Source organism: Sander lucioperca, chromosome 8 (assembly GCF_008315115.2).
Source record: "Sander lucioperca isolate FBNREF2018 chromosome 8, SLUC_FBN_1.2, whole genome shotgun sequence".
Taxonomy (NCBI): Eukaryota; Metazoa; Chordata; class Actinopteri; order Perciformes; family Percidae; genus Sander; species Sander lucioperca.
Window position 1 is genome coordinate 4,516,916 of NC_050180.1, and position 24,199 is coordinate 4,541,114.

At 42.9% G+C, this 24,199-nt stretch overlaps 1 protein-coding gene across 2 annotated transcripts in view; it reads right to left on the bottom strand.

Annotated features, from left to right (window-relative positions):
• hecw2a (HECT, C2 and WW domain containing E3 ubiquitin protein ligase 2a) overlaps positions 1-20,827 on the bottom strand; it is a 58,575-nt gene extending 37,748 nt beyond the window's left edge. Inside the window, exons 1-2 of one of the 2 annotated variants that reach the window (XM_031289773.2) lie at positions 20,063-20,827; positions 8,001-8,737 (exon numbers count right to left, since the gene is read on the bottom strand). In XM_031289773.2, the coding sequence (XP_031145633.1) occupies positions 8,001-8,379 (379 nt within the window). In that variant the 5' untranslated portion in view covers positions 8,380-8,737; positions 20,063-20,827. The remainder of the gene's footprint in view (positions 1-8,000; positions 8,738-20,062) is intronic. The other variant, XM_031289772.2, reaches the window with a different exon arrangement.
• Between the last annotated feature and the right edge of the window lie 3,372 nt (positions 20,828-24,199).

The following is a 24,199-nucleotide window of genomic DNA, read 5'->3' on the forward strand; positions in this document are numbered from 1 at the left end:
GTGTGTGTGTGTGTGTGTGTGTGTGTGTGTGTGTGTGTGTGTGTGTGTGTGTGTGTGTGTGTGTGTGTGTGTGTGTTTGAAGGGGAGTGGAGGGGGGGAGAGGGCAAGTTGCTTATCATTGAATGTCTGCTTAGTCGAGGAAAGCGGCAGCCCCTCGGGGGTATAAGACCCTGGAGCAGGTAATGAAGTCCTGGCGGCCTTCTGATCGATAGCAAGTGACCTGACGCCCTACCAGGCACCAGCACTTTACACTATCTATCTCTACCATACAGCACTCTCACCTACAAGGGAAATGTAATTGACTCATCCAGTCCTGGAGGCAGGCTTTAAAATTTACTTTTTTCGTCCACCAGCCAAATGGCGAGTGAATGTTCAAATTTTAGATGACTTGTGTAGAGCTGTAGGCACCAGCTATGTTTCCGTCCGTCATCAATATGGCCAAAATGACCACTACTGCTGCTTTGTACCTGTTGTAAAAGTCCCAGGTAAGTCGGAAAATGACGGCGTCGTGTCTGGATTGACAACATCATCTGGAGGAGCAAAAAGCATGGTCATGTTTTGTAAAATAATCGCATGACTCGAGGTTAAGCATCGGCTGCTGCCTGCTGTACTGCAGCTTGGTCTGACCTCTCTGAAGTCAAAGACACCCATTGCTTTCAGAAATCCATTATCCATTACTGACACAATACATCATGCTGAACAGCTTTCCTCTGGATGTCACTGTATTATAGCAGTAATTATCTGGTGTGCAGGGACAACTTTTGGTTACACTTTACTTGAAGGTATCTACATAAGAGTGACGTGACACTGTCATGAACCTGTCATAAACATCATAAACGTTTAGTTATTAGGGTTAGGGTTCATGTGTCATGACAGTGTCATGTCACTCTTATGTAGATACCTTCAAGTAAAGTGTCACCCAACGTTTTTGCTTCACCGTAGAATGTTCCATATATGTTATGTACCCATCGTGACAGGGTAAAGTCAAACTTATGTGTGAGTTAACAATTACAGTGATCACCTTGACAGACTGGAACAACACTGATTTTAGTTAAACAATCATACTACTATAATATACTGAAAAATGATAATACGTTTTTTTCTTTTGATCATTAATTATATTCTTCGGGGCAGCAGTACATCTCCAGGAGCAGGTTTCAATATGTATTATGAAACTAGTGGAGGCATTAGAAATTTAGCAGGTCCGGTTTTTATCAACATGATTAGATCAAATGAAATGGCACTATAGAGAGCTGAAGTGATAAAACCTCATAAAATCACACTGACATTTCTAATCTAGTCTTTGAACATACTGGCTGACAGTATTTCGGTTTCACTTCATATGTACATTTTCAGAAAACAATCTAATGGCGCGTACACGCCGCCCGCGTTTTCAGCGGCGCGATTACATCCAAAGTCAATGTAATGACACCGTGAATGACGCAAATGGCACCACACGAATGAGACGAATACGAAAAATTTGCAGCATTTGCGCGAGTTGAAATTAGGCCCCCAGGAACTGCGCTGGGCTTTGAAGCCAATTTAACATAGCGGCTAAACAGTGGAATTACAACTTCCGTGTCTGTCACGTGATGCCATGGGGCCCAAAAATACTTTTCCCCATAGACTTACATGGTGAACAAGACATCTGTAGATCAGTGGATACATTTTTTCCAGTGTCACAACCCCCACGAAATGACTCGTTTCACTATCAGAATTTCATCCATTCGGTCCGATAACAAATTTTCCGATTTCAAAAGTCTAGAAAAGTCGCACGATTAAATAAATATACTGTATAGTTAGCAGAGCGCTAAACCGGAAGTAGCCGGCTCGGCGGGCGGAGGTCTAGTGCGCCTGCTCTATGGGCCCCATAGTGCGGAAGCAGTGCCGATCATCTGGGTAATTATATACGAGGAAGTTGCTGCAGGGAACTTTTTTGGCGTCATGCGCAAGCCCCCAGGAAGAGCGCCGAGTCTAAAAGCCACCATGGGCTTAGCGGATAGCGGTGGTACTGCACCCCATGGCCCAGAAAGACTTTTCACATAGACTTTGCATGGCGAAAGAAACGTCTATATTTCAGCGGATAATTTGTTTCTGGGTATATCAACTTACCAGCCCGAACACTGAAAGGGTCCTTGTTTAAAACGTTACGTTTTTAACATTTTTAACATTCACTAGAAGCGAATCCAGAATTATTAAATTTGGCATGATGAACGCGCATAGTGGACGCGAGCAGAGCCGCGGGACTGCGCCCGCCCGCTCACATGACTGTTCTCCAGAGCTCATGTAGCTAGCTGTAATAATGGATATAGCTAATGGTTGTAATTCACCATATGAATTATGAAGTTATGATACATCCCAGGGATGTATGTATGTAGCTGCTGTAAAGCCTGTTAGCTACGTGGATGCAACGTAATTAGCGTTTCCCAAACTGGCGGGCTATCGGCTAGCTAGCTAGTTGCTAACATCAGGGGTAGCTAGCATGGCTGTATTAAGATCTATACATAGCTAGCTATATGCCTACATAACGTTACTACAGACATAGTGATTACATCGCCTTGGTTCTCTCTTATTATCCGAGGGCTGTATGCTGTAAAGCTTGTAACGTGAGCTGAAGCCATGGATGAGCTTTGTTCACGAAACTGCAGGCTAACAGCTAGCTAGCGCTAGTTAGTAGGTAGCTAGCTAGTAGCACAACATAATTATTAAATCTCCTTGGTTGTCTAGCTAAATACATCTATCGTTTATTTAGCTAAGCATGTAAACGATCGGGAACAACGAAGACACAGTGTTTAACGTTAGTGAATATTTTAGACAATGAAAACGGCGAGTTCATGAGTTCGCCACTTGTAAGAGACACGACAGAGAAGCTCATGAACGTGCATGTTGCTACCGGTTGCTACGACAACGCAAACAAATTGTTGCTAGTGCGCATGCCCATCGTGAGCTAACCAGCGTTATGGGCCAACAATGCGGAAGATCCGAGCTCCATGTTTGCTTTATGCGCTTTTGAGCACTCTCATTGGAACGTACGGGGCTTCCCGCCGAACACTGTATCCAGTTCTCTTAATACATCCATGGTCCTGCGCCACTGAGCAACTCTCATAGGAATGAACGGGTCTCCGCCTCAAATGCTGTATCCATGTTTGAAATATTTTAACTCGGGTGATAAATTCGCGCTACGCTGTGTCGCGAAAGCCTATCAGTGTTCAGATCTTCCTGATGTCTTGACATTGTTGAATCAGTAATGGAGGAACAACTGATTGTAGCTGTATGTGGCACCCAGAGCTCTACAGTACCTTATTATTTATACAGACACCAAACGAAAAAGTAAGAGGGGATGTTGGACTACCTGGTAAGTTCTGAAATAGTCTATATCCTTGACATTCCACTTCCGGGATTGCTGCCATGCCGCAAGAAATTCCTTCCGCTTTCTTTGTGTTGGAATTTTAAATTCGGTGGATTTGTGAGGACTATAGTTAACTGCTGCTCAGATCTCTGCAGGGTAAATCCAGACAGCTAGCTAGACTATCTGTCCAATCAGAGTTTTCTGTTGCACGACTATTTTGCAGCGGTGCTGTGCGGAGTTTAACACCGGCCATGTAGTGTTTACCACCCCCGATTGTGATTGGTTTAAAGAAATGCCATTAAACCAGAGCATGTTTTCCTCCCATCCCCGAATGCTATGTGTAGCCAGACCCTCCTTCAGCGCGCTTTGGAGGAGGGTCTGGCAAAGCGAGGCTAGTTCTGAAATGATGGGTTATTGTGTTAATGGAGCAGCTACCATGTTAGCACAGCCCTGATGGATCCGAACTTCATTCAGAAAACAAACATTTCCAAAGTTGTTTCCTTGTCGTCTTGCGGACAGACATGAGGAAGTATGAAGTCAGACTTTTTACAAAGCGGCATCATGATGTTATTTCGGCTTACTTTTTTTTCCCCGTTCATTGCAATTAAAAAACGGAAAAATCTGCACCTAAAGTAGCGCTGGCTAATCCAGACCTAACGTTTCCTTCCTGGAGAAGGCAGTAAACATCACCATGCTTTTTGCTCCTCCAGATGATGTTATTAATCCAGACATGACGCCGTTATTTTCCGACTTACCTGGGACTTTTACAACAGATACAAAGCAGCAATAGTTGTTATTTTGGCCATACTGATGACGGACAGAAACATGGTTGGTGCCTACAGCTCTACGCTGGCGGGTAACGCGAGTAACGCGATTAAACACAAATGATCCTATGGTCCTACGATCAAACTCACAGGATTAAATCGACACAAATATTCGCTCTGCCTCAGTCTGAACATGCTATAGATAATGCTATTCATAATTCTGTTGATTTAAACGGTTACTCTAGTGATTTACAGTAGTATTACACATCCATAAAATTGGAGACTCTCAAGTGACAGATACAAAAAAAAGGATTGGTCAAAGTCAATGGGTTGAGATCAGCCTGGTCTCACAGAATTCCGTGAACTGATGACGAACTGTTAACATCAAATTACGTGGTGGTGGTACGGAATGTGTGAAAATTCCCTGTGGCCACCACGGAAAACAATGCCAATGTAAAGTCAATGAGAAGATGACGTAGCATTTAGAGCGAAAACGGTAGCGAGTAGTATGAAAGCCCGAAAATCTGCGTAGGGAGGTTGGTTGGGGTGGTGGATGGGTCAAACAACACAGGACTTTCACCCAGGAGAGCGGGAATTGTGTCCCGCGTGTCAGGATTCCTAAACCCAACTGTCCCGTTGTTCTTTTCCTAAACTCAACCCGTCCACTGTATACGGCCGTCCCGTTCTTCTTTTCCTAAACGCAAACTGTTGTTATCCCGCCCAACCATGACCTTTTCCTTAACTTAAGGGGCCATGTTCATTTCACGGAATTATTCCGTGGGCCCATCACAGACTTTTAAGGGGCCAAGTTAATTTTACGGAATTCTTCGGCGATTCCGTGACACTGCCACAGATTTTCAGTTAAGGGGCCGTGTTCATTTCACAGAATTCTGTGAGAGCAGGTTGGTTGAGATATCCTGACTTTTAGTCCCTTGTATCAGTCAATCTCCAACAACCCTGGATTTTATATTATTTTGCCAATAGCATCATTTTGTTTGACCCTTCCTGCCTAACAAACCACTTCTGTCTTTCACGCTACCTTTGTATGTTAACAAATGCATTCTTTAACTTTGTTAAAAAAAAACAAGTTTGTCAACTTCTGTCAGCAATGTCTGTGCTAGATAACCATGTCTTAGAATTTAGAGAGTACACCACAGAAACACGCGTCCTTTTTTTCAGAAAGGCAATGAAAGAAATGCTGAATGGAAGACTGAGTTACAGAAACGTCTGGACTTCAGCTCTTTATTATGAGAGCAAAACAGCATAGAAGTCATAGATTCTTAATAACAAGTGTGCTGGCTGTATACTATTGCTCCTGTATTACTTTTCACCTGGATGGACAGATCTGTCTGATAGCCGTCCTCAGCACACAGGTCAATGCACTTCCCCCCTGTCAAATTCCTGTCTCTAAGCAGGATTAGCACACAATATTGGAGACCACCCTATTCGCCTCAGAGATGTGAAGCTTTGTGATGGTGTGTATGTTATTGTATACCGAGGCAGAGCTGTTACATGTCGACTCAGCCTCCACTCCTGTGTAAAGTCGCAACAGCTCCTGTTGCAGTATTGACTCGGGAGTTGGAAGCCCCTGCACAAGACTCTGCCTGGCTATTCTCAGCTCCCGATAACAGAAGACCTGGATCAGCTGAAAAGCTTTGAGGACAGGTAGGGTCAAGTCAACTCGGGTCCCGCATGCCTGCAGGTTTACCAAATACAGTAGTTCAGCCAAAAGATTCTGGGGAACTGCACGCATAACTGTTCAGAGGCAGACAGAGAAAACCATTCAAACTGGCTTCTGTTTCTCTTTGTTTAGCTGATTCTGATCATGTATGTGCAAAAAGCAATCAACCCCTATTATAATATATGAGTTAGAGACTTGTGGACTTGAGACTTGAACTCGAGTCAGACCTAAGACACAAACGTCAGGACTCGAGAGACTGAACATGAGCTTGACTGCTCAGAAAGTTGGCTTAAAGAAAGGGTTGGTAACTATTTCCAATACACACTTTTTAATATATTGTTTGAAATGATCTTCACGACCCCGACAGCAATAAATAACTTATGGGCTCTGAAAAAAGAACAAAAAAGACCCGTCCTCTGTATCTGTTGTAATCATGCAAAAATGCCCACCAATCACTGCCTTGTGGTCTGCTTGGAATGAACCAATGAAATGCCTCCTTGCATCTGCTGCGTGTACACTCCCCCCCCCCCCCCCCCGTGTACGAGCCTTAGCTCAGTGTGTGTCGTCGCCGCTGGAGTTACTGCGAGTCTACTGGAGAATGGAGGAGAAAACTCAGAAAAGGTTGCCACTGCAACCGCCCGGCCTGCTAATAAGACGAAGAAAGGAGACCGAAGCTGGAAAAGCGGCAACTTAAAAGGCTGCAGACCCAGCTAGGAGGGCAGCGGGAGGGGTTAGATGGAGCCCCGAGGAGATGCTACTTTCAAATCTTGCTAGCTGGTCAACATTACCAACCCTGCCTTTAAGGCTCTAATACGCTGACAACAGTTGACAATCATTGGAGAAAATGGTGAATTATGTGGTCATGAATCTGATCTACCGGTATTATTAGTAACACGTGTGCTTTTACTACCATAACAAGTCAAACTTTCTGCTGTGAAAAAGGTCTATGACGCTGGCCAAAGACATTGCAGGTTAACGTGACATCATGACTTCGCGTAAACATACACGCCACTTTCTAAAGCAAAGTAGCGTGTTATCTGTACGCATTTTGAGCTATGTATGTCTACGCCGTATACAGCACGTTGCATTTTGAGCTATCTGCGTGTATGTCTACGCCGTATACAGCAGACGGGTTGCAGACTGATCTCAATAAGTGCCGTATGTATGACACGCCAATTCGTATGCCATTTTGGCATGTTATCAACACGCATAATCACTTTTCGGACGGTTGGGTTTAGGAAAACAATAACGAGGTTGGGTTTAGGAAAAGAAGTACGGGACGGTTGGGTTTAGGAAAAGAATAAAGCCACGGTTGGGTTTAGGAAAACAAGAATGGGACGGTTGGGTTTTGGAAAAGAAGAACGGGATGGATGGGTTTAGGTAAAGAAGAACGGGACGGTTGGATTTAGGAAAAGAAGAACGGGACGGCTGGGTTTAGGTAAAGAAGAACGGGACGGCTGGGTTTAGGTAAAGAAGAAAGCCACGGTTGGGTTTAGGTAAAGACAACTGAGTAAACTGTTCACTAATGAAGATCATGTCATACGATTACAAGAGAAAGACCTTTGTGTGATTTCCATTATTATGAATGTCTTGTCAAAGCTCTTGTTTAGTTAATTACGTTTTCCTGCTTGCATATTCATGACGCTACAATTCTTTATAGGCATTTATCGCACAATCTGACATGCCCCAAAAGGTCTTGCACAGTGTGACAGGTGCAACAAACCTGCAAAAGTGCTGTTACAGCAATTTGCTGTAAAGGACTTTACTTGAGATTGACTTCAGAGTTCAATGCAAAAACATTCAAGTCTCAAGTTCTGACCTATTAAAATCGCAGAACATTAAAAAATGAATAGGACAGCAACAGGAAGGCCTTGCATAGCTGCATACCTTGCATATTTATAATTAGGACTATGCATGACTATGCATAGATTTCACTTATCACTAAACACTATTAACACAGCTTTGAGAGAAAACTGTCCAACCGCTGTATGTGAATTTTACGATCAGCATTTAGACCTAAAGAATTTCATCTTGACTTGCAATTTGCTGATGGAGACTCGAGACTTGACCCGAACCTGTCCTCAAGTTCTTGAGACTTGGCTCGGACTTGTCTCGAATGACTTGAGGTCTGTACTTGACCTGCCCAAGGACAGTTAAATGCAGCTCTGCAAGCAACAACGTGTGTTAAAACCATCATGAATCTCACCAATGTGGTACAGCCCGATCCAGTCGGTAGCGTCCACTTCTTCCTTGATGTCCCAGGATATGACCAGGTTCTGGCCGCGGTTCAGCGTGTACTCCAGAGTGGACGCCGTTAGCGAGGACCGGCTCTGGGAGGTCACCAGGTCTGTGTCACTGTTGGCCCGCGGAAGCCCGATTGGACTGCTGATAACGGAGACGGTGTCGGCGGCGGCCCCGCCCCTCTCCGCCAGGGTCCGCAGGTTCTCCGGGCTGAGCGTGTGCCGGAGGTGGGGGCTGCGCCGTCGTGGCGCTGCCACGTGTTCACGGCCCCCGACTGCGAGGGTGGGTGGATTGTGGGAACGGGTCCTGGGTGGTAGGACTGCCGTGGCGAGGGAAGGACGCATGTTGTCCGACTGGTAAAGAGACAACTACGAGGAATAAAAAACTTTTGATGAGAAGGGCCGAGAAGAGGCGGAGATGGGTAGGAGCTTCTTATCGATTGGGCTGGTCGTCAAAGTGAAGACACATTTTAGCCTACTGATTTATCCCTGTTGGCTCAATGAGAGTTGGTTGGAAGAGGCTGTCTTGGCTGGAAACATCTGGGGGCTTTAGAAATATTGTCTTGATTGCCTCTCCACAGAGGCTCCTATTATCGGACCTTCTGGTCCTTGCATCATAACACAACTGTTGAAGTAGAAGATATCCAACAACGGTCACAATCTTTGCCACTCTTATTTCATGTTATCCAAAAACAATGGGAGCCTAAAGATGGGGGAAGAGACAAGAAAAAGAGTAAGGTGAAATTGCTCGCACACAACAAAAGCAATGCATGCAGTGAGTTGCAATCAACAGACGACTGAACAAGCATTAGTCACCAGGGGGGCTGTGCGCTATCAAAGAACCTGTCAGCATCACAAATAACCCGGCACAACCAATTCACTCCATCCTATATATCACGACAACCCTTCTAATGAAGGGGGGAATGGATGTGAGGAGGGCTTCAACTGTGCACAATTGCTTTTGTTTGTATGACTCTTTTTTTTTTTTTTTTTAGGGCTGTCAGCATTAACGCGTTAATCGCGATGCGATTAAGGGCCGAGCATAACGCGTTGATTTTTTTTAATCGCATTAATTGCATGCCGCCATTTATTAATTTATTTCATACTTCACTCGGCTTTGCGTCGTGCCTAACAGGCTGCTATTTTGACCCTTTGCCGCACCGTTACTTATCATCAAGCTGCCATACTTCCCCGTAACACATCCTGCTGCTGCAGGCTGCAGGCATGATGGAGAAAGACAGCAGAAAACACAATTCTGAATGGAGCTTTTTATTTTCCAAAACTCCCGGACGGCTCAGAAGTCGAAAGCCATGTGCACAGTGGGTAAAGCCGAATAAAAATATCACCAAGTACGCAAGCTTGAGCTACCACCTACGAGCTAAGCATAGTAGTACAGTTAACGTGACTGGAGAGTGCTACTAGTTGCCGACCTGTGGATGAAACCAAATCCAAAAAATTACTACAGCTCTTGCGAAATGGGTGGTAACTAACTGCAGACCTGTCAGCATCGTAGAGGACTCAGGTCTTAAAGACGTACTACGGTTGGCATGTTCTGACCTGTCTCGTTGCCGTCGAGGGGGACAGTAGTTTCACCATACACAGCCTGTACCACACGGAGAAAGCAGCCACACTGGAACTGCTGCAAAGAGCAAACGCTGTCTCATTAACCGGTGATCACTGGACGTCAGTGAGTAATCAAAATGATTTAGGAGTTACACTACACACTACACTACTACACACTATATTGACTCTAGATTCAAATGTGTGACTAGATTCACACATTTTCTTTTGTTTACAGTAAATAAATAATAAACAAATACAAATCTTAAAATCATGTTCATAAAGTCACTTTCTTTGCATTCATTTGATTCCCAATCAAGATACACTGGTAAGAATTGCTTTCCATTGTTAATATGTACTTAAAAACAGTTCTGAAATGCTAAATAATATAATTTTAATCATGTGATAGGCTAAAACATGCGATTAATCGCAATTAACTATAGAAATTCAGCGATTAATCATGATTAATAAAAAATGAATCGTTTGACAGCCCTAGTTTTTTCATAATGAATTTCATGCTTACTTGTGTCAGAATGGTAAGGACTAAACAGTACGCACTCTTTACTTCTTTGAATGATTAATGTAACACTTAATAAGAGTGTATATGTTCTTCTTGGTGGTACAAACAATCCACTGTGGAGAAGAGTAGACTGAAATGATCCAATTCAAAATCCATTATCTGTACGTGACCATTGGAAAAAGAAGTCATTAAATCATTCTAACAACCCTCAAACACACAAGCAAGCAAGCAAGCAAGCATGCACGCGCGCGCGCGCGCACGCACACACACACACACACACACACACACACACACACACACACACACACACAGCAGTTGGGTTTCTATGGTTTCTGTCAGTATAAAGTGCCTTTATAAAAACAGAGAAAGTAGACAGCCAGATGTATCTGGCTCCCAGGAGGCTCTTCAATCAGTAAATGCCAGTTTGGTTACTGTCTGGGGAGTGTTGTCAGAGTCTCAACCAGAGCCATTTTGTTTTGAAAGGAAAGGGTGGCATGTGACTTTAGAATCTAGCAAAAGGCAGCTGGTTTTAGACAGGCATAGGAGCGGAGTTATTTTTTTCCCGATGGAGAATACTGGTAATATTCAGCTAATATGTGCCTGGTGCAGTCACTGGAAAAGCGTGTGGGCTCTAGTCTGAGCTAAGCCCTGATATCGTGCGTATACGTCTCAAAAGCTGAGCTGTTCAGTGATGCGTTGAAACCATTGCTTCCTCTGCCAGCCTCAGCGCGGGGTCTACACCGTATGCATTACTGCATTTAATAAAAACATTTGGATTGCAAAGTTATTAGCCTTTTAAAAAAGCTAAAGTGAAAACCCAAGCTAGACATCACTCCAGTTCAAATGACAGAACCGTCACTGACAGTTGATGCTCCCTCTGACAGTATATTGTGATATTTAAGGAATAGTTAGACATTTTGGGAAATATCCTTATTCTCTTTAGATGAGAGTTAGAGCATGATATACCACTCTCATATCAGTATGGTAAATATGAAGTTAAATCTGGACAAAAATAAAAATGTTTAGAACAACTTTGTCTCGGTGCAGGGACTTTTCTTTGTTTACATTTTGGCAAATTAGCACCATTAAAAGAATGTTGAATTAGCTATTAGCACTTTCTGTTTGTAATGTACCCATGGATGTACAGACAACTATCAACGGAATACTTTGATACTAAAGAAAACTTAAAAACATGATGATTCTCAGGCAATTTCTGGAGTTATAAGGAGCATCCCTCTTCCGTGATTTCTAAGCAGACTAATGGGATGTTTATTCGAGATGAAGGAGATAATGATATCTTTGTAAAGTGTAAAGCTGCAGATGCACCGACCAGACGGCCGACCCTCGGCAGAAAAGGCAGTGTGACTGATCAGTCTCCCCGAGTTGGTCAAAAAAGTGCCTCAGAACACACCAAAGTGACGAGACGTAATACGTCTCCATAACAGCAGGCGGCACTAGTCTGTATTGTCACCCAAAAAATTAAAACCAACAGCTGATTGGATGAACACGTCACGTGGGTCTGGTTTCTCCAGAAATTCAAAGCCAGACTGTCATGGCTGCTTGTTCAGAATAGGATCTCATATTGTACTAAAATAGTTCACCGAAACGTGTTTCTGAAAACATTTTAATAGAGAAATAGGCCATACAGTTGCGGAATCTGTCTTCATTTCAGATCGACAAAGGTCAGTTTAAAAGATTTTCCTCAGATTTTGAAAGACTCTAATCACGCTCATCCTGCTCCCCGTTTCCGGGTTAGCACTCTACCAATCAGATGGGTCATTTGAGTCAGACTGCCGGCAGTGCCCGCCCCGCCGATTATACATGTCAAATCAGCCAAAATGAAGGCCAACGGCCCCTCGGACGGACGACGGCACGGAACACACCAAACAGACTTGAGTCACTGACCTCGCCAGACTGTCCAACGGCCGATTATCGGCTTGGTGTGTCAGCGCCTTTAGTCACACTGAATTTAAATATATGTGTATGTATAATGTCAGTGTGTTGAGATTTGACTGAGTGAGGACTCCAAAAGGAGTGCCATGTTTTATGATAATTGTACCAATTGGGCACTAAAGGTTTTTATTAGAGATGGTCCGATATCATTTTTTGCTTCCCGATACCGATTCTGATACCTGAACTTGCGTATTGGCCGATACCGAGTACTGATCCGATACCAGTGTGTCATATATTTTAATATATAGTTTTAACAACTGTATACTACTATCTCTGTATGGATGGGATATTATTTATATCTTTGTTGTCAGTCTGGCTCAGGTTAAACTCTTTGTGAAACATGAATGCCACAGAACTTTCTTTTATTCTGCAGTTTGACAGTCCGTTATAACGGAAAAAGAACATAAATAAACTACTTTAATGTAGATTTTCTTTAGGGTTTTATTACGTGGTATCAGATCGGTGCATAAATTCCAGTACTTCCCGATACCGATACCAGCGTTTTAGGCAGTATCGGAACATCTCTAGTTTTAATGTACCTTTTAGTTGCCTCCATGGTCTGTGTCAAAGGCCCTGCTGCCCCCCCGCCCCCCTCCCCCCACCTGTACTTTGGTAGTTATTTCTGTTCTTTATTCGTCAATATGCTTCCCTAAACTGCACCCACTAACAACTTCGTCTGCATCATCTATCAAAGTCACAAAAATAATGAATTTGAGGCTGGCGGAAATCACGGTTGGTAAAAAAAATAGATACATAAATAAATAAATAAAACTGCTGTTGTGGATGTCTCCTCCAGTCAGTTATTTCATCCGTTTGCACTTACTTTCAGAGAGCTAACAGGTAGATTGTTTGCGAGTGTGACCGGGGAAATTCTCGACCATGCAAAGAATGGAATATAATTTCAAAAGCCATTGGTATGCTGTAACTTGTATGACAGATTGTTTAATATGCTGTATATACTGCTCCTGAGCTTCTGAATCAATTCACTTTGCATTTTGAACTAACTGTTTAGAAATGATGAACTGGCCTCTGCGCTGATGTTTGTGGATTGGCTGAGTTTCTGGATGAGCCAGGGCCTTACACTGAAATAAGATCTGCTGCATTTGACATGGGGAGCCTGGACGTCCCTGACTCGACAAGATTACCAGAGCGCGGCTCCGGCACGCACACACACACACGCACCGCATACAGGGATTTATGAGGGAATAAAATCTTCATCACAGATGCAGGAATACGTAAATCCAGCTCACGTGTGCTCACAGTGCTCACAGCCTCATACACAGTCATGTAGCATGATCAGGGAGGTGCCATTTCCATAAACAAGCAGAAGCTCACTCTGTTAAAGAAGAAACTAAAATAAGTAACTGCTGAGTTGTTATGTAAGTGTTCCCTGGTTTGCCAGGCATTGTCTAACCCTGACGTGGAGTGGGAGACGCTGCGGCTGCGCCCGTCCCACTTAAAGCAGCGGGGGATTGAGGACTGTGTCTACCAGCTACAAGCAGCACGGACCACAACGTGACCTCAGGAGGGGCCATTGCACATCTGGACTCACAGTGCTTTTCCTTATAAAAAGATTGCCATGTCCCACTGTAATCCCAATTCGACTGCTCCGCACAGCTTTGACCTGATGCGGGATTAGTGATTGATTCTCAGAAAATGGACATAGGTATTATATAAGTACCCAAAAATCTAATTGTGTTTTTATTTCTAACCATTCCCTGGGATGACGTTACATTTGATACCTGTCTAGCAGAGTCATCTGAGTATACTGTTCTTGTTTTTAGGCAGCAAATACTTTGTTAGAATACTGAAAAGAAGGACAGTCTGTTGATCGACAGACAACTAAATAACAGAACTAGACAATTCATCATTTTGGTTAATCATATACCATAAACTATTCAAACTTGATAAACTACACATCAATGAGCCACAGTGTAGCCCTGGGTGATAGGTTTATTAAACACACACACGCATGCACGCACACTGTAGAGTCAATCCCACGTACAGTACCACATCCTGCTGCAAGAAGTACTCAGTAGAACACCAGTTGTATATTAATCCGGTACAAAGAAGAACAAATAAGGGTTGTTTTAAGGGTTTACAACCCAAAAAGATATTATATATATGATATTTTTGTCTGTAGAATACCACTTGTAGGGTGGGGGGGAACCTCTGCAGCACCCCGATACCTAATTCAGAATGGTATTTTAACAATAACGATGAAAGAAATGAATCAAAAGATTGACCAATAATAATTTATCATTAGTTTAAGCCCGTGTTTTGCCAATTGGATATGTGAGCTGTAGGTGCTGTGATGTCAGGAAAGGGATTCCTCCCGCTCTCACCCGCTTTCTCTCTGTTCCTCACCGACCGCGTGTGTGTGTGTGTGTGTGTGTGTGTGTGTGTGTGTGTGTGTGTGTGTGTGTGTGTGTGTGTGTGTCAGCAGAGAGACCCCTCTGCGCCCCTGTGGAGGTGACTGCTGCACTTTACAGCCTGAAAGAACAGCTGAAAGAACGGGCACCTTAGGGAACTGGCACACACACGCACACACGTATGCACGCACGTATGCACGCACGTATGCATGCACGCACACGCACACGCACACACACGCACATGCACACGCACACGCACACGCACACACACACACACACACACACACACACACACACACAAAAGTGGCACTGAGGTCTTGCTGTGCCTCACTGACACATAATGTTGAGAACAAAACACAAACCAGCACAAAGAAGCATCACACACTAAACTAAATGCACCGCAAGTACAGTATGTCTGACTCAGAGGATGAAAATACATCCCGTCACAAACCCCGACCTAAAAGGTGGATGAAGACTGAGCGGGCCCCCTGGCTACAGCTCAGTGCAACGAGGCCTCACTGGAGGCTGCAGCTGTCAGAGTCATTCTGAGAAAACACAGGCTACAAGGTTGGTGTCAGAGTCTTTCCACCTCCCAGAAAATGTGCAGCCCTGACCCGCTCGGGGTATTTCTCTAAACACACCGCCCTGGGAGGGAGGACATGTCTGGGATGACTCATGCCTCGGGAGAAATCCCTCCGTGACAGGCTTCGGCGAGTCGAAAATTGCATTTACGCCTGAAACTGATTGATATCACCCTCTCCAGGAGAACGCTAACCTTTCAATAAATGGGAAAGTGGGTTGTGTATGGATTTATGAAAGGCAGAAATACTATATACAGACATATTCAAATGATACAGATGGATCTGTGAGAGGCATTTGAGCTGCTGAGCAGACGCTTCTCTTTTCTTCAACCCATATTTAAGAAGCAGCGTGGGGTCAGTCATTACAAATTCAGGTTGTGCAGCAAGTGCACATTGTACAAAAACACATAACTAGATTTCAGAGGTTTTTTTTTTTCAGAGATCCAGAGTTTCCAAAAATATCCAAATATCACAGGCTACATTTTAGGGAAATATATATCAAATGATGCACAACATATATGTAGAATTTAGTTTGTAGCGCCTTGGTAGCCGAATGGTTACAGCACATAACCACAATTAGATATTCAATCTCTTTCTCACCCCCATCATACACTAAACCAGGGGGGCCCAAATTCTTTCATATGAAGGGCCAAAATGTGTCTGGATGGAAGCCTACAGGCCAAAAAATTTATGTTGATGTTATGTGAAAATTAACATTCTAAATCTCAAGTAAAATTTTGGTCAAAATAACACTGCTCTTTAATCTGCGTATATCTCCCATATTACAGACCTTGTGTTACATTCTCTAATGCCTTAGAAATTTAGCACTGGCAATATCAGTGGGGGACATGAAGCCTGTCTTTGTTTTTCAAAAGTCTTTCAACATTAGGCTCCAGGCTGACTTACTAAATGGTCATTTATCAGTGTGCCGCTGCCTCGATCTTCATCTTGACTGGCTGACTCAAAGCCAGTGACGTTAGCACGGCTCACAGCACAGAGCGGGAGAGAAAGAATACCATATGTCTTGTTGTTCTTCGTAGATAAAATGTACGTACACGTAATTTAAATGGCAAGTTTACCAGCACTGTGCTTCACAATGCCGTAAAACTCAGTTTGAGTACTTTTTAGCCGCACAAAATGTATGTTTCGCTGTCATTATGGTTAGGATTTTACAGCACTTTTAAAATAAAAAGGGACGATAAGCACGAGCGTGTCACATGCCCTGACGGGCCAAAACAAAGGGCCCGGTGGGCCCGGTGCTGGTGAATTAAGGGTGCATAAAGGGCTGGGAATCATCTGAAATATTTCGATAGTATAGTTCTGAGACTATGCCTTAGTTTCCCTATCAAAAGCAAAATACTTTTTTTCCGTACATTACTTTGAGAAATATACAGTGACAGTTACAAGGGCTGTGTCTCAAAGCGCCTACTTGCACACTTCAAACACTTAGCTTGAAGTATATCGTGTAGATAACGCAAAAAGTCAGTGCACTGAAAGTACCCGGATGACCCCCTAAAAACGGTCGAAAAGTTCAGTGTGGAACGATGGACCCTACTCGCACTAAACGGGCGCCATCTTGACTACAAAGCGGAAGGGGAGGGACCACTGGCAGCTGATTGGACGAACGCGTCACGTGGGTCTGGCTGCTACCGAATTTCAAAGCCGACCATAATGGCGGCTCGTTCGGAATACGATTTTTTACGTATTTTACGAAAATAGTTCACCGAAATGTGTTTCTGAAAACATTTTAAGCGTGCTAGCAGCGCTGGCATGCTAGCTCGTTCTGAATGGCAAAACACTGCTACAACACACACTAGTTCACCCTAATCTACAAAATAAATTGTATAGAACTACTTACATGTCCCTGTTCTGCAGGTATTCCACGCAAAGTTGGAAGTGCGCCCTCGTTTAGAAGAAGTCTCCCGGCTAATCCTGCCTTGTACTACTGAAGTTGGAAAAACAGCTAGCTAGCAATTGTGAGCTTACCTAGCTACTGGGCATGTGCGACTGCCAACAAAGATGTTACAGCAGTGAGAGGTCTCACTCTGTAGCTAAAACAGAGACCTGAACACAGGGTGAAAAGAGGAGCTGCAGCAATGGGCAGTACAACACAAATATGGTGTTTTTTGAAAATTAAACCATGTAAACCTATTCTGGTACAATCTCAAATTACAATTATGAACCTAAAAATGAGTATAATATGGACACTTTAACATAAGTGTTCCTTTTGGGACAATACTAACCGTTGAAAGTGGGCACTACGGCAATAAGTGGTCAGTGCACATTAACAGTGTACTGACAGAAGTATATATGCGGAATGAGACACAGCCAATGTTGTCTAAACACAAGCAGCCAGCAGGAACTAAATAATCCGTAATAAAATGCAGGGTAAAGATGGAGAAAACAAATCTTGGTAATTCGGGAATATTTTGTGTACAGTCAAAAGTACTATATATACTAAATTAGTATAGTACTTTTTACTGTGCATTTATTTGGAGCTTTCCCTCTGAGGTGTAGTGGAGTGCAAGTATACAGTAGATTAAAATGGGAATACTCCAGTAAAGTGCAAGTACCTCAAATCTGTTCTTAAGCACAGTACTTGAGTAAAGCTACTTTGTTACATCCACACCAGAGCTGAGCGATATGGAGAAAATCAATTATCACGATATATTTTTTTTTTTACCAAATACCTCGATATGGATATTGTGGCGATATTGTAAGGGTTGATTGTCAGTGATTTCACAAATATTTACACAATAAGATTTTTGATAAATAATCATCAGTGTGGATATAATGACTACGTGGGTAAAGGCAAATAATAGAACAGCTAGAACAGTCTGGTAAGTTCAGAAAATGACATCACTTTACTGTAATGCAGCCTTTGAAACATCAATTGTGTCATATTATGATATTACAAAATCCAACATTTAAGACCATATCTAGTCCCATATTACGATATACTGTAGATATGATTTCGATATATTGCCCAGCCCTAACACACACAGGGGTTTTAAATGCATCTGGCTGTCAGGTAAAAAGTCGAGTGGATCTATGCTGGAATTGCATGATGCCAACAATCTCTAATGAGAAGGATAACAAAGTAAGTTGTCCTGGTCTACAGTAAGAGTGTAACAAAACTCGCAAGGGAGTCACGGGAGAGCCACACATCCTTCAGAAAACGTCCGATCTGGTGAAATTACCTTTGTGGGAGGACGAGCTTGTAGGGGCTTCAACAACTAGTCCCTTTTTTTAAAAAGAACAGCCCAATTGTGATTTCCTCAGCAGTCGGACACATCAAACATCTCTTCTTCTAAAGTCAACCGCAGGTTAATTGCAGGACAGCAGGTTCTCATGTTAGTAGAGCTTATGATGGATTCTCAGTGACCCTTCACACTGCTTTAATCCGCCACTTTCATCACTTTAGTATGTGAACTGAGGTGGGATGTGTGTGTGGGGGGGGCGCAGGGCTAAGGATAGTCGCTGTTGTCATTAAAATGCGTGAAGCCTGCTTTGAAACATGCAGACCAAACTTTTAAGGCCCGATTACAGCTCTACCTCAGATCTCTGCAGGGTAAATCCAGACAGCTAGCTAGACTATCTGTCCAATCTGAGCTTTCTGTGGCACGACTAAAACTACTTTTGAACATATACGTTCTACCAAAACAAGTTGCTCCGTCCACCGCTTAGCACCACCCAAGACCGTTGTGATTGGTTTAAAGAAATGCCAATAAACCAGAGCATGTTTTTCTCCCATCCTGGAATGCTGTGTGGACTAGCCAGACCTTCCTCCGCAGCGCTGTGGAGGAAGGAATGGCAATGGGAGACTAGTTTGGGTGTACAGCCAGCTTTTCTTCTGCATGTTTAAAGAGTAGATTCTGCATTTTTTTTTTATATTAAATGGTGAAAGGGTCAAAGAGGATGTCTGCATCTTCTTACCCATGTCCTTTAATTCAGGGGTGTAGCAAGTCATCCCAGACTGGACTCCCTTCCTTTTTCTCTCACCCTCTACTCTGTCATGATATTATCTACCCATCCAAAACCCAGAAACTTCACATATTTACACGTCTGCAACTGACATTATAGGTTCTGTGCTCAATCTGGACAGTTGTCAGAGCCAAGCACTCACAGGTTTCCCCCTTGTCAAATTCTGTCAAGTGAGGAAATCTGGGTTGTTTTTTTTTGTGATGATCTGCAGGGACAAAAATCCAACAAAACTGTATTTCTGCTTGTTCCAGTTGGTCTCAGATTACATATTTGCTTATCACATTTTGAGAAAGCCGTGCAGTTTTGCAGATTTCAGCCGAACCCCTTAAAAGCAGATCACAGTTGGCAAGCAATTTCTGCACTGCAAGATCTCAAAGGGGAATTCAGCAAAGACACTGCAGGCCCATATGAAAGATTATAGCATAACCCAATCTTAATTATGAGTGACCATAACATTATTTCATTATAGATAAATGCCAGTGCATGGTTTGGTGAGCTGAATGATAACCGTTCATATGAATGTAAACACAGGCCACTCTCTGGACTAGCGCATCATCTCAGAGTAAAAGAGACGTGAAGGTAACCCCCGCTTACAGCACATCACGTTACATAACAGTTTGTCTCCAACTTTAATCATTTCAAATCAATGTGTGCGCCGGCTAGGCCGCGCGCGGCCGCTCAGCGCTCGTGACCGAGAGGCTGCAGGCCATATAGGGACCGCACTGGCGGAATGTGCAGGTGTCATCGCTCGCTATTGGATTACTGTGGGAATTCCCTACGTCATTTTTCTTTTTATGCATCTCTTTCGCAAGACGCATGCATGAAACCAAAATCGATCGATTATCACCTATGTGCAAAACCACAGCAGCAGCAGCAGCAGAACACGCTACGCATAAATAAGACGACGCTGCGGTTGTTTAATGACAGATTAAGCTGCTTTGAGCATCATCATCATCATCATCATCATCATCATCATCATTATCACCATCACTGCTGTAAGCCATAAACACCTACACGGCCCCTTCATTCTGACGGGCACACTGGGTGGCAGAGCTTACCTTTGGCGCAGAGGTGCGGGTAGAAGAGAGCGGTGTACGGAGGATGACAGCGCCGCCAACAACACCTGCTCAGTGGTTCCTGCGCGGGGATATCACGGTTTAGGTCGTTATCCCTGCAGTCCAAATGAGGCAGGACGGGCGGGGTGCCGCCTTTGGGCCCCCCTCCCCTCTCCCTCCCTCCCTCTCAGATTCCGAGCCTCGGCAACTTTGGGCTCGCGGTCACGTATCGAGGCGGTATCCCTCTGAAAAGCTGCGTCGCTGCAGAGACACCTCGGCCCTCTCCGGTAGCAGCGTCCAGAGGTGTGTGCGCAGAAACTCCACCGGCACCTCCCTGCACTCTGTCCGCACAGGAGGCTCCTGCTGCGGCTGCGGCGGCGGCCGGCTTCAGGCGTGCGGCTCCTTATTATTCTTTATCGCATTCTTATTCTCCCTCTCTGCATCGCAATGCTGCAGTCAGTGCCGACTGCCGACGTCCTCCCACCACCAGCCCCGGCAGATGCACAAATCTGACTGGGCAGAGTATGTAACCGCTGTCAGTCCCAAAAAAAAAAAAAATAGTAGCCTACCGGAGGATGGCGTAATGTTTGGTTATTTGCAGTGGAGTGGCTCTTATTGCTGGGGGGCGCGGAGGTTTTTATTCAGTAGATAGTCGTGCCTGAGATGTAGTTTTTTGCCGTTGATAACATATATTACACACACTGCATATTGATGTGGGAAAATGCCAGAGTGGGAGGTGACTCGAGACACGTCCCTGAGAGAGAGAGAGACAGACAGAGAGAGAGAGAGAGAGACACACAGAGAGAGACAGAGAGAGAGAGAGAGAGAGACAGAGAGAGAGAGAGAGAGAGAGAGAGAGAGAGAGAGAGAGAGAGAGAGCACACCGACTGTAGTCAACCTGTAGAATAATTACACTGCACAGATACAGCTAACGTTAAGTGTAGTTATTCAAGTAGCCCTCTAACGTTATGCAATTCGAGGTAACATTAGGCCTACTCTACAAGCCTACATTTCAGTGATAAATAGTGTATTCTGAACTACAGTACATTAATTTGAGAGCTAAAGTTACTGCTTTGCAAATTAAAGGCAGGGTTGAATGTTAAAAAGCTAGCAAGATTTGAAAGTAGCAGCTCCTCGGGGCTCCGTTACCTTTGGGGCTCCAACTCACACACAGATGTGCACGGGCGCCACTGATTCAGAGCAGAGCGGAGAAAGGACCGCAATTTTAGTCGTCAAAATACTAACGTTAAGTTACCAAGTAGTCGGCAGTGTCAATTTTTTTTGCTCCATTCTCCAGTAGACTTGCAGTAACTTCGGTGGCAACATGCGCTTTGAGCTGAGGGGCAGCCACTGGGCAGCGGGGCAAGGAGCCATTTCATTGGATCTTTCCAAGCAGACAGCGAGGCAGTGATTGGTGGGCCTTTTTACAGGATTCCAGCAGCAGCTACAGATAACGGATCTTTTTCACTCCTTCATCAAAGCCCATGAGTTATTTATTGCTGTCGGGGTGTAAAGACCATTTCAAACAATATATTAAAAAGTGTAGGCCTAAATTGTAAATAGTAACCAACCCTGCCTTATGGCAGAGACCTAGTTAAAGCTATATTACGTAGTTTCTGCCGCCCCCATGAGGAATTCTAAGTAATGACAACAACACTGTCAGCTCGTCCACATGATACAAGCCTTCCATGACCGTGGACGTTCATTAATATCAAAAAGTTACTCACTAAAGCTTTAAAAAAAGAAAAAAGCTCCATCACGACCAACTACAACATTACAATGTTGCTTTTGCATTGATGCATCAATTGCATGCAATGTAATAGCCTATGTTACAGCTATCACTCCTGCATAATGACTGCTGAAAATAGTTCATATACTCTAAGTCAAAATGTGAATGCAAGACTTGCGTGAGTATCTTTTTAAGTTGTGGTATTATTACTTTTAGGCTACTTTAAAAAAAGAAAAACTGAGTAGAGCTTTTCCACCACTGGTAGTGCTCTATCTTCCCCCAGTGGACATATGCAGCTGAATGATAGGCTGTCTGTAGACAACACACAGCCTATACAATATTCATTAAAGTAGTTTTCAATTAAGGCCTATTATGCTAATGCAAATTAAGACAAATTAGGAACCATGGGATTCATATTCTGCACTTTCCACCATAGTGAAATGATCCTGCGTAAACACAATTATGAGGAAAGTATACATTTATTCAGCCATGTTGCAACTTGACACTTTCTACTTTCTAGGTATTACTTGAACACCGTTAGCAATACCAGTTGATAACACATTACACTGTTTTTGTGCATACAAACAGTGTAACATGTCCACAGATAGAAGTTGGACAGGACTGTGTGTACAACTGACTTTAGTGAGACACAAATAAGACAGAAGTGCTGATAACTCTGTGTGTGTGTGTGTGTGTGTGTGTGTGTGTGTGTGTGTGTGTGTGTATATATATATGTATATATATATATATATATATATATATATATATATATATACACATACATATACATACATATATATATACATATATATATACACATACATATATATACATACATATATATATACATATATATATACATATATGTATACGTATGTATACGTATATATACGTGTATATATATATATATATATATATACAGTGCTGCTCATACGTATTCATATCCATGCTAAAGTTGACTAAAAAAAGGAATAAAAAAGTCATCTTTTGGAAATTGATCTTAATGCCTTAATTAAAAAAATGAGGAAAAATCCGACCTTTTAAGGACACCAATTTTCTTTGTGAATTAATAATGTATTGTAAATAAATAAATGTTCTTCCTTAAAATACAGGGGCCATAATTATACACACCCCTATGTTAAATTCCCATAGAGGAAGGCAGATTTTTATTTTTAAAGGCCAGTTATTTCATGGATCCAGGATACTATGCATCCTGATAAAGTTCCCTTGGCCTTTGGAATTAAAATAGCCCCACATCATCACATACCCTTCACCATACCTAGAGATTGGCATGGTTTTATTTCAGTTAGCCTAATAGCTAACTGAGATAAGATCCATATCAATGCAAATCAAACCAGCTATTAGGCTAACTGAAATAAAACTATGCCAATCTCTAGGTATGCTGAAGGGTATGTGATGATGTGGGGCTATTTTATATATATATAGTGCCCTTAAAAGGTCGGATTTTTCCTCATTTTTTAAATTAAGGCATTAAGATCAATTTCCAAAAGATGATTTTTTTATTCCTCTTTTTAGTCAACTTGACCATGGGTATGAATACTTATGAGCAGCACTGTATATATACATATATATGTATATACACATATACACACATATATATATATATATATATATACACATATATATACATATATACACATATATATACATATATATATATATATATATATATATATATATATATATATATATATATATATATATATATATATATATACACAGTATATACAGTGAGGAAAATAAGTATTTGAACACCCTGCTATTTTGCAAGTTCTCCCACTTAGAAATCATGGAGGGGTCTGAAATTGTCATCGTAGGTGCATGTTCACTGTGAGAGACATAATCTAAAAAAAAAAAAAAACAAGAAATCACAATATATGATTTTTTAACTATTTATTTGTATGATACAGCTGCAAATAAGTATTTGAACACCTGTCTATCAGCTAGAATTCTGACCCTCAAAGACCTGTTAGTCTGCCTTTAAAATGTCCACCTCCACTCCATTTATTATCCTAAATTAGATGCACCTGTTTGAGGTCGTTAGCTGCATAAAGACACCTGTCCACCCCATACAATCAGTAAGAATCCAACTACTAACATGGCCAAGACCAAAGAGCTGTCCAAAGACACTAGAGACAAAATTGTACACCTCCACAAGGCTGGAAAGGGCTACGGGGAAATTGCCAAGCAGCTTGGTGAAAAAAGGTCCACTGTTGGAGCAATCATTAGAAAATGGAAGAAGCTAAACATGACTGTCAATCTCCCTCGGACTGGGGCTCCATGCAAGATCTCACCTCGTGGGGTCTCAATGATCCTAAGAAAGGTGAGAAATCAGCCCAGAACTACACGGGAGGAGCTGGTCAATGACCTGAAAAGAGCTGGGACCACCG